The sequence below is a fragment of the Acyrthosiphon pisum genome, chromosome A1 (assembly GCF_005508785.2).
Source record: "Acyrthosiphon pisum isolate AL4f chromosome A1, pea_aphid_22Mar2018_4r6ur, whole genome shotgun sequence".
NCBI classification, from domain to species: domain Eukaryota; kingdom Metazoa; phylum Arthropoda; class Insecta; order Hemiptera; family Aphididae; genus Acyrthosiphon; species Acyrthosiphon pisum.
In genome coordinates this window covers 14,313,874-14,325,576 of record NC_042494.1, presented here as the reverse complement: position 1 = coordinate 14,325,576, position 11,703 = coordinate 14,313,874, and the positions used below count along the sequence as shown (strand labels likewise).

Sequence of the window (11,703 nt, the reverse complement as noted above, 5' to 3'; positions counted from 1 at the left end):
CTATATTGTTACATTTACATTTGAAAAATATTAAAAATCTTTAGTCACAGGTTTTTTATATTAGCATTTAGATAAAAAATGTATAATACTGGTGCATATTATTTTCTAGTGGTAGATTCATATTTACGATAACGATTGATTACACCTAATTGAGGAAATATTGAAAATTTAGATATGTCTTTCTAGCCTAAGAAACGATTGTTCCTCTTCATCTAGAGACAAACTTATAGACATGCGATCAAAGGGCCACTTGATTCATCTAATGATTTATTTATTTAGTTTAATTTCTACTTTAGAAAATAGATACTAGAACTTAATAATATGGATAATTTATTAACTATAACGTCAATGATTGAACATGGTAATTCAATCCAATTGGTCGGTTGTGTTGATCAGAAGGAAGAATTTTCTAAAGCCATATTGTCCGTTTTTTTTTTAATAATGCGTATGTGTTTTATTGTAAAATGAGTCAATTATAAAGATACTATGACTAGTTAGGAAAAAACAAAAAAACAGGAAAGTATCCAAACTGTAGTAAATAATAATAATAATTATATAAATGAAACAGTTTACTTATTTTTACTATTTATTTGTACATTTATTACTTAAATATAGAACATTAATATTACTTTTGTAATTTATTCTTAAAGATAAATTTGCGCTGAATACGATGGTGTAATTATAATTTAAATACGATTTTTAGTTTTTGAATTATAATTTTTTAAAAGTAATAAAGTCAAGTAGGTATGTCCCTATCTAATACGGGTTAATTATACACCGAGCTAGCCTCGGATTTGACCGCCACGCAGACTGGTGGAGAAATTAGTGTGCGATGTTTTATAGAACCAATTTTTGTGCAGGCGGCCAGCAGAGTTTGGCCTCCTTATATTCTCTAGTCTTCATGGTTCGAAGCACGATTAAAGATATAAGATTTAATCGTGGTTCGAAGCACGGTCTCCAAAGATATCTTCTGAGGGGAATTCACACCTCGTCATGTCGTGTGAAATTATCACGGTTACCAGTTACCAAACGATACCGCGTAGTTGAATTTAAACAACTTTTTATTTAAACAATTTATTTAATTAATATTTATTTAATTTATTCAACTATTGACCGTGTGGTTACATAAAGACCAAGGTGGATATATATACATCCACCATGATAAAGACCATTAAAGTATCAACCCGACTTTATCCGCACATAAATGTAACCACACGGTCAAAAGTTGAATTTATTCAACTATGTGGTATCGTTTGGTAATTGTGTGAATCCCCCTTAACCGTGGTTCGACCACAGAATATATATAATATACCGACCGTGGTTCGAAGTAATAAATTCGAAGTGTTATTAAATCGTTGCAGATGATTCTCGAGGTAGTTGTAGCAACCCGTTTCATACAATCAGTTTGTACATTTGCACAAGACGTCTTGAGACTTGTAAGTTGTAAGCTCTTTGGATTTCGGAGAACATGACTTGTATTTATGTTGTGGATAGATATTCCGATATTCGCTTGTCATTATTTTAATATAACTAGTTGAGTACTTTATGCTTTTGTATCAAAGTTTGGTGAAGCTCATTTTAAATCATTCGGTTTTAATTATTAAAAGTCCACATCAAAATGAATATAACGTCGGCAGCAGGCGTGATATCGTTGCTGGACGAGCCGGCATCTGAATTAAAAATCTTCGCACTCCGGAAACTAGATGCTATTGTAGACGAATTTTGGCCCGAAATATCAGAGGCAATCCAAAAGATTGAATTCCTCCACGAAGACAAGACGTTTTCACAACAAAGTTTGGCTGCACTAGTCGCTAGTAAGGTATATTATCATCTCGGTTCGTTCGCGGACTCCTTACAGTACGCGTTGGGTGCCAGCGATTTGTTTGACGTAAACGCGCGCAACGAATACGTGGAGACCATCATCGCAAAATGCATCGACCACTACACAAAACTGAGTGTCGAGGCTGCAGAAAATCCAAGCTCCCCTCCTGTGATGGATGTGCGTTTAGAAGCAATCGTCAACCGTATGTTTCAGAGATGTCTGGACGACAAGCAATTCAAACAGGCATTAGGGTTGGCTTTAGAAACAAGACGCATGGATATATTCGCCAAATCCATTGAATCCTCCGACAATGTAAATGAAATGTTGTCTTATGCTTTTCAAGTGGCAATGAGCACTATTGAAAATCGTAGTTTCCGCAGTACTGTGTTACGTTGTCTCATTGGTTTGTACCGAAACCTTGATGTGCCAGACTATGTAAACATGAGCCAATGTTTCATTTTTTTGGATGACCCCAAGTCTGTAGCTCAACTACTCGAAGGTCTAATACAAAATAATGATGAGAAAAACTGCCTAATGGCATATCAAATAGCATTTGATTTATATGAATCAGCTACCCAACAGTTTCTGTCTAGTGTGCTTGAGTCCTTACGCCAAACAGCACCCATACCTTCTGCTACGCATGTCATTAAAGCAATCCCTGCAGCTCAAAGTAGCACAGAAAAAGAAACTGTTACCCCACCTATAGCTGTTGCTTCAACTGATGTCAGCACAGCTCAGCCAGTTGTCGAAGAACGTTCTTTTGATTCTCTTGGGCCGGATGATAAGTATCGTCAAGAAGTAATCCAAAAGTTAACCAAAGTATTAAGTGGAGAAGTCAGTATTGAGCTACATCTTCAGTTCTTAATTAGGAGTAATCATACAGATATGTTGATCTTAAAAAATACAAAAGAAGCAATTCGAGCAAGTGTCTGTCACACAGCTACAGTAATCGCCAATGGTTTTATGCATAGTGGTACAACTAGTGATCAGTTTTTGAGGTAAATTAAATTATTTATTTCTCATTATTATTTAAAATAATAAAGTTACTCTTCGTCGATGAATTATGCCAAATTGTATGGTACCTATCATTGATTCATTGTTTTGTCAAGTTTTTTTACTTATGTGTTGACAAAAAAAAATTCAAAGATTATTTGGGGTTAATAAAAATATTTATATTTTCTTTTACAAATCATTCGTTAGTCTTGTAGTTATTTTTGTTCCCGAATCTGCACTGATTGAGACCAAGGACTGGAACCTTTAGGATTTTTTTCGGTTCTGGTTTCGGTTTGGTTCTTATAAAAAAAAAAAAATAGGTTCTGATTCCGGTTCTTAAAATTACAAAATATGGGTTCCGGTTTTTACCGGTTCTTAAAAATAGGTTTTTTCAAACATTACCTATTGCTTATTAGGTAGATTTTTTGATCATACAGTTTCTTAGATCATATACAATGGATGGAGTCATGGCATATTACGCGTATAAAATGAGGTTGAAGCCAACATAACTATAGAAATTATAGGACCAGTGGGGACCTGAGGTCCTACAGTTATGTTGGCTTCACAAATTGTTAGGTTAGGTTATGACTATCCATTGTATATGATCTAAGTGCAGTTTTAACTTGGCCCAGTCTTATAAAAGATACTTTTAAAATTGTATTCATATACAGATACATATAGTTCCATTCAAAAAGTATTTAAAAAATATTTCAATTACTTTTTTAATTTTACTCAATTTATTTCGGTTTGTAAAATTAATTTTATAATTGCTTATTTAAAATAGTGTAATGTTAGTATGTTATATTCATCCAGATATTATTAGAACTTTTTGAACCTCCTTCTTAATTTATACTGAAAAATGATAATTAATAAAACTGGCTATACAATAATTTTGAAATCCTTTATTATTAGGCTGGTAACTAAAGAATTAAAAAGTTATTAATAAAACCAGAAATGTAAGAAATGTAAAAAAAACACATCATTGTTGTCGACCATTCTCGGTATATTACCAATGAAAAATGCGACCAGTATGTGTGTAAATTAATCAGTGTTTGTTACCTATAATACGATTATTTCGAGTTAAAAATTTAAAATACCCCATTTTACTATGTATAGAACAAAAATATTTCTATGAAAAATTATTATTTGATTACAATAAAATCCAATTTAAATAAAATGTTCAGTTATTTTAAATACAGGACTTTCTTAGAACCTAAAACTTAAAAGAACTGGAAAACTTATTGTATATTAAATTGGGGTTCGGGTTCTCATTCCGGTTCTAAGCATTGTAAAATATGGATTCCAGTTCTGGTTCCGATTCTTATATTTTTTCCGACAACCGGTTCTTTCGGTTCTGGTTCCAGTCCCTGATTGAGACTCAACATTTACCACTCCTTAGAAAACAAATCAAGCAAAGATTACAATTTCTGTTTATTATTATACCAATAACTAACACATGAAACCTCTTATACACAAATTTGCAAAATCATTTTTAATGTAATTGTTGTAAAAATTATAGATAATTATGTGGTTTTTCAGGTATAATCATAAAATCATTTTTTTTTTTTTTTTTAATTATCTTGATAGATAGGTTCCTATTAAATGTTATTTTAAATAATTAATTGTTATAGGGATAATTTGGAATGGTTAGCCAGGGCTACAAATTGGGCCAAGTTATCAGCCACAGCATCTCTTGGAGTTATTCATAGAGGTCATGAAACAGATGCACTAGAACTTATGCGCAGTTATTTACCTCCTAGAGAAAATAATTCATCAGGAAGTTCTGGGTATAGTGAAGGTGGTGGTCTATATGCTTTAGGTTTGATTCATGCCAACCATGGTGCTGCTATCAATGACTATCTTCTTGGACAACTTAAAGATGCACATAATGAAGTAAATAATAAATATGATAAAAGTCTATTTAAAATGAAACATTATTGAAATATTTCTAATTTTAGATTGTAAAACATGGAGGATGCTTAGGAATTGGTCTTTCAGCAATGGGTACAAGTCGTGAAGACATTTATGAACAATTGAAATTCAACATGTACCAAGACGATGCTGTGACTGGTGAAGCAGCTGGATTAGCTATGGGTTTGGTTATGCTGGGATCAAAAAATGGTGAAGCACTTCAAGACATGGTGGCATATGCTCAAGTAACCCAGCATGAAAAAATTTTGAGAGGTTTAGCTGTTGGAATATCATTTGTCATGTATGGTCGACTAGAAGAAGCTGACCCTTTAATTACCTCTTTGTTACAAGACAAAGATCCAATATTACGTCGTTCTGCCATGTACACAATATCAATGGCATATTGTGGAACTGGAAGTAATATGGCTATTAGGAAACTATTGCATGTTGCAGTTTCTGATGTGAATGACGATGTACGTCGTGCAGCTGTCACAGGTTTAGGATTTTTGTTATTCAGAACACCAGAACAATGTCCTCAAGTTGTTAGTTTACTTGCTGAAAGTTATAACCCTCATGTTAGATATGGTGCTGCTATGGCTTTAGGTATTGCTTGTGCTGGAACCGGTCTCAAAGAAGCCATTAATTTATTAGAACCAATGACCAACGACCCAGTTAATTATGTACGTCAAGGAGCTTTAATCGCATCCGCTATGATTCTTATTCAACAAACAGAAAGCACTTGTCCTAAAGTGAAAGAATTTCGTACACTATATGCCAAAGTAATTACTGATAAACACGAGGATGTTATGGCTAAGTTTGGTGCTATTCTAGCTCAGGGTATCATCGATGGAGGTGGTCGTAATGTTTCAATTTCCTTAGAATCTAGAACTGGCCATACTAATATGTTGGCAGTTGTCGGTCTGTTATTGTTCACCCAATATTGGTATTGGTTTCCATTAGCCCATTGCTTAGCACTAGCTTTTACCCCTACTTGTATCATTGCATTAAATGCACACCTTAAAATGCCTCTCCTTGAGTTGAAAAGTAATGCTAAACCGTCTTTATACGCATATCCTGCAGCAATGGAAGAAAAGAAACGGGAAGAAAGAGAAAAGGTCACTACCGCCGTACTAAGTATTGCAGCAAGAGCTAAACGTCGTGAAGGTGGCACTGTGAAAGCTGAACTATCTACTAGTGAAAAAATGGAAATTGATGAAAAAGAAGCATCAACCAGTAAGAAGAAGGAAGAAAAGAAAGAAGAACAAAAACCTGAACCTAACTTTGAGATACTGAATAACCCTGCTAGAATAATGAAACAACAACTAAAGCACTTACAATTGGTTGAAAATTCATCATATCAACCTTTAAAAGATGTTTCCATCGGTGGTATCATCATGACACGTTTTACTAAAAATGGTGTTGAAGATGAACAGTTAGTTGAACCAGTTGCTGCTTTTGGACCTAAGCCAGAAGATGATAAGGAACCTGAAGCACCTGAACCTTTTGAATACGCAGACGATTAATTATATAATACCTTAATATTTTTGTTACATCCTAACAGACCTTGTATAATTTTTTTTTATTTAGACTATAATTTATTCATCCATGTAAACTTGAATTAATTATAATAATGCATAATTATTAATTATATATATATTAAAGTCTAGTGGAGAATTGTTTTTTTGTTACAGTATATACTAACTATAAATGTTCAATTGATGATTTATCTTTATACAAAGTAATTAATGTATCATTTATATATTCACAACATATGGTAATTTCTCTTCAATCTTTGGTGATTACCTACATATATTATAATATTATAATTTTTGTATGGGTTTTCTGTTTGTTTATTAATGATTAATGTCTCATTAATATTAAAAATGACTGGTTTCTTTCCAAATTTTTATGACATTGACTGTGTATTGGTGCAACTATGCGGGGTGGGCAGGACAGGATTGGTATGTATCGGCCCATCAAGATTTCCACTTCTGTAAGCGGCCCATTTACATATTCAGTGGCCCAAAATTAGGTCTATAATTATTACCAGCTTATAGGTGGCCAATCGTATTTTAAACATGAATTTATTTTCAATCACACTCACACGACCGGCCCACCGAGATTCTCTCGGTAGCTCGTCTAACCAATCTAGCCCTAGTTGTGGGAAAAGGTGTAGAGGTGACTTGTGTACCCAGCAAGTTTAAAATGTGCACCCCAAAAAATAGCTTGATTATTTTCAAGTAAAAATTATCAATAAATATAAAAATGTACTATACCTCAACTATATATTGAGTTATATAATAGAGGTATAATCATATTATTATGAAATAATTTTTAGCTCATTTAATGTCCTTTAGAACAGATCAAAGAATATATGTACTTATAGTATAGGTTCCAAATGATGGTCGTTGTCATCTCGATAATAGAGGTAGTTACACACATTCGTCTTTACAACATTACCCACCAATATCACAGGATCTATACTCTGTTTGCCGTAAGTTGTCCGACTTTTTTTTTTTTGCACACGGAATATGGGGAAAATGTGACAATACAGTTTACTGTAGTTCTAAATTTTCACTTCACAGTATAAGTAGTGAACTATATTGTCACAACGTTTTCACCATAATATAATAATTAATTATAATATTCAACAAATAATAATAGCTCTGAACTATGGTACTAATAGTATTTCTTAAAAACTAAAAAATACTTAACAAGAAATTGACGATCCATGTCTTACAGTTTTTAATTGTTCAAGATGTTCAACTGAATAAACATAATTATAATAGCGTTATTGATTAAGGTTGATTTAGAGGAGAGATGGGCCACGTCATCCTTAAGTCTGGACCAGCATCAATTTAAATAGATATAAATTTCAGGACTCAAGGCTGAATTAAGGGGGAGGGAAGGGTCTATCCAGGGCCCTCTCAAGTACCAAAATGAAAGGGTCCCAAACAATTTTAAGCTGATACACATTTTTTAGGGATTTTAAGAAGTTTTTCAATATTTTAAAAACCATTTTTTTTATTGACAAAAACAACAATAGTAAATACCTACGAAAGCACTATGGTAGAAAAGATGCATTTTACTGTTATTTAATATTTTCATAGATATCAATAATATCATAAATAGTTAATAATGTTATTTATGTAAGGAAAGAGCTTTTTCTGAATTGACTAGAGTAAAAAATATGTATGTAACCAGTCAAACCCAAGAAAACTTGGACATACAAATGACTTGTTAAAATCATTAGACTTAAATGAAGTACTAAGAGTTGGCTCAAGTAAAGCAAGGAAAAAAAATTGATTTGATAAAATGGTTTTTGTTTTATATGTTAACTTTTGTTTCATATTTGTTGTAAATTAGTATATACTGTTAATAAATTTAAAAGTTATTATGGAAATTTGAATTTAAATTAATGAAATATGAAGTATTAACTTTTATTATACTACAATAAAATTAGTAGCTTTATAGACATAAATTACATTTACCTATTAGTTTTATAATTTTATAATGCAATTGTCAATTTATGAAGTAGTTAGAAAAATGTATGTTTCTTCGAGCGTAGCGAGCGGCTTTGTAAGTAAAGCATGTTTTGTCAAGAGTCCATATGAAATTTCAGCCCCGGGGCCCAATAGGTTCTTAATCCGGTCTTGAGTCAGGACTGAAAAATCATGTTAATAATATATATAGTTGTGAAAATTTTATTTTCTTAAACTGTTGCTGTTTTACTCATACCAAAATATAAATTTACCTACATTTGAAACTATTATAATTTATAAATAACAAATACAGTGTTAAAGGTCAGGGAATTTTTTACAATTCGTGCACCTTCAAAAATATTTGTCTAGTTGCGTTTATGTATTTAGGTTTTCAGTGGTGGGGGGATATGAAACTAAAAACAAAATGCACTTAAAACAATTAATAGATTTTGGAAAAACTAACAATAATAAACCTATATGTAAATTGAAAATGAGACTTTACAAATGTTTTTCTTATCTGTAGTTTTTACCATCCACGTCATAATGCCACAATAATGTCATATATTTATACTTGTAACACGTGCAATACAAATAAATAATTTTTTGGCAATAACGGTTGAGAACCACTGCTTTAAGTTAAGTTCTGCCTTTGTTACAAACACATATTATGAACTTCGTTCAATCAAAGGTCTAGAGTATTAACCTAGATAATGAACTTTTTAGTTACTAATTTCCTATTTACAATTAACTATGCTATTATTCTTACTATTGACAGCACTTTAAGTATTGTATATTTACAATAACATATTACACGAAGATAACAATTCCACACTGATTCTTTGACCCATACACTATTAAAATAGAATAATTTAAATATTAAGAATGTATTTTAATGTTATAAACTTATGAACATAATTATAATTCATAATACAAAATAATAATGGGAAAATATTTTTAACTTGATAAAATATTATTATTTTATTATTAAAATAAAAATTATAATGTTAAATAAATATAGTAAATTTTAATATAGGTAACAGAAGGAAATACTTTTGTTCATTTTAGTATTTACCATTATAATGGCAAAAATATAACAGGAAGGATTAAAGTTATTCTCACTTAATTTTTTAACTATAAAAAGGTGAATAACTATATTTAATTGTCTGTTATAGACAAAACAATACCAAATTTTATTAATTTTTTTAATTTGATTCTTATGGTTATGCAAAATTTACACATATTTTATATTTAATGAACAGGTTTGAAAAAGATTTATACTAGTTTTTTCTATTGAATAGGATATAGTTGATCAAATAAAACAACATACAATTATATTTTAACGATTTTCAAAATGGTTAACAGTACAATATAACTTACAAAACGTTAGGTTTTAATACTATGATGTAATTTTATTACAACTGTACAATTCAACAGATTTTATTTAGATAAAATAATCTAACGAAAAGTGCAGCTAATTTTTTTGTGCCAATTTTTAATTTATTTTCAAGACTATTCAGCAAAAGCGTTTTTACTGAAATATATTTAAGGATTGAAAAGGACCATTGTACTGCTTTGTATGGTAAAATGGAATTTTTAAATTTATAGGGAAAATTATGCAGTCATTATTCCTAATTAAAGCCATTTTAACCCAATTAATGCAATGGTAAAACGCGTTAAGTCTATATCACCATAGTTTACAAATATAATACCAAACTAACAGCCAACAAACAATTTATGAATTCACTTCTTCATCAATTTAGATAATTCAATTCCCATTGCAGCTGGGCTCCTAGTAACGACCACACCAGCCTAAAAAGTATATAAATGTTAAATTGATGACAATTTCATTGAAATACTAATTTAATACTAAATCACCTTTTCTAATGCATTAATTTTATCTTGAGCTCCACCTTTTCCCCCAGATATGATTGCTCCAGCATGGCCCATTCTGCGACCGGGTGGTGCTGTTAGTCCAGCAATGAATGATACAACTGGTTTGGCATTTGGACCCTAAATAAATAATATACATAGGTATATTTTCAATAATTAATGTTAACATTAAAATAATTACTCACAGTATTATGTTCTATCAAATATTCAGCAGCCATTTCTTCTTGTTGACCGCCAATCTCACCAATGAGAATAATACCGTGTGTATTTGGGTCTTGTAAAAATACTTCCAAGCAATCTATAAAATCGGTACCATTGAATGGATCACCACCAATACCAACACACAGTGTTTGCCCAAGACCAACTTGAGATGTTTGATGAACTGCTTCATAAGTAAGTGTACCTGACCGAGACACAACACCAACAGATCCTTTCAAATGAATATGACCAGGCATAATACCAATTTTACACTAGAAAATATATAAAATTAAACAATTTCATTACTAATATAGATTAATACAATATAATAATATAGTTGATTAAATATTTTACATACTTGTTCTGGAGCAATGATTCCAGGACAATTAGGTCCAAGCAATCTAGATTTGTTCTGTCTAATTAATTTATGTTTCACTCGTACCATGTCTTGTTGGGGAATTCCTTCTGTAATACAGACAATTAAAGGAACCTCAGCATCAATAGCTTCTGAGATTGCTTTTGCGGCGCCCGGTGGTGGTACATAAATAACTGTAGCATCCGCTCCAGTTTCATCTCGTGCCTATTATAACCAATTAAAAATTAAGGAATTTTTGTTACTGGAACAATTATTTTTATTATTATTGTCATCACTTACTTCTTTGACAGAGTTGAAAATTGGTAAACCTAAATGAGTTTTTCCACCTTTGCCAGGAGAGACACCGCCTACCATACAAGTTCCATACTCTATAGCCTGAGTAGAATGGAATGTTCCTTGTTTACCAGTCATCCCTTGACAAATTACTTTAGTATCCTTAGTGAGTAGTAAATTTTTTCTAGTTTCCGCATAAATGCGCGGATCAACTGTATTTGATGATGATCGTATGCCCATTAAATTGCATACTAAAACAGGAATTTAAAAATATTACTATTAATCAAAATCATGAAATATAAAGCATTAAACTATATTATAACTAGTTTGCTTTGAATGTTGGATGGTTAACTTTATGCAATTGTATTTATTATTACCAAAATGGTTATTTAAAAATGCTTTTACTAATACAAAGTTGCACGTTATTACAAAGTGGATAATATAACAATAATAGATTATACATAATATAATATATAAGGATATTATCTTTTAAAGGGGCTGCAGCAGGTTTTGTCAAAAATCAAAACTAATGTAGATTTGACCAATCTAAACATTAATTTTGTTTGTTATGATGTTTTTCAATATATTTAAATTCCGTATCATAAAATAAACCTTAAGGGGGCTGGAGGGGGCTACAGTCAATGAAAAAAAGTGACTTTTTAGAGCAATAAGCTAGACAAAACTGGAAGAATTCGGTTTGACAGATTTTAATTTTGAAAACGGATTATGATTGATCGACAAGTTTACTAGGGAATGAT

At 31.3% G+C, this 11,703-nt stretch overlaps 2 protein-coding genes across 2 annotated transcripts in view; one reads left to right on the top strand and one right to left on the bottom strand.

Moving 5' to 3' along the window:
* Positions 1-1,505: 1,505 nt before the first annotated feature.
* On the top strand, positions 1,506-6,567 carry LOC100161752 (26S proteasome non-ATPase regulatory subunit 1). Its single transcript, XM_001949739.5, has 3 exons — positions 1,506-2,820; positions 4,447-4,708; positions 4,774-6,567. Exons 1-3 carry the CDS (start codon positions 1,619-1,621, stop codon positions 6,247-6,249), a joined length of 2,940 nt encoding a protein of 979 aa, XP_001949774.2. The 5' UTR covers positions 1,506-1,618; the 3' UTR covers positions 6,250-6,567.
* Positions 6,568-9,076: 2,509 nt separating this feature from the next.
* Positions 9,077-11,703, bottom strand: part of Scsalpha (succinyl coenzyme A synthetase alpha subunit) — a 3,526-nt gene continuing 899 nt past the window's right edge. Inside the window, 5 exon segments of the mRNA NM_001163099.1 lie at positions 9,077-10,017; positions 10,084-10,218; positions 10,284-10,568; positions 10,655-10,876; positions 10,952-11,196. Of these exon segments, the coding sequence (NP_001156571.1) occupies positions 9,949-10,017; positions 10,084-10,218; positions 10,284-10,568; positions 10,655-10,876; positions 10,952-11,196 (956 nt within the window). The 3' untranslated portion in view covers positions 9,077-9,948.

What these genes read in the sequence shown, in the direction of transcription:
- LOC100161752 (XM_001949739.5), top strand. Translation starts at nt 1,619, where the DNA reads ATGAATATAACGTCGGCAGCAGGCGTGATATCGTTGCTGGACGAGCCG. An exon ending in ACTAGTGATCAGTTTTTGAG is followed by an intron (nt 2,821 to 4,446) that starts GTAAATTAAATT and finishes TAATTGTTATAG; the next exon opens with GGATAATTTGGAATGGTTAG. An exon ending in TTAAAGATGCACATAATGAA is followed by an intron (nt 4,709 to 4,773) that starts GTAAATAATAAA and finishes TTCTAATTTTAG; the next exon opens with ATTGTAAAACATGGAGGATG.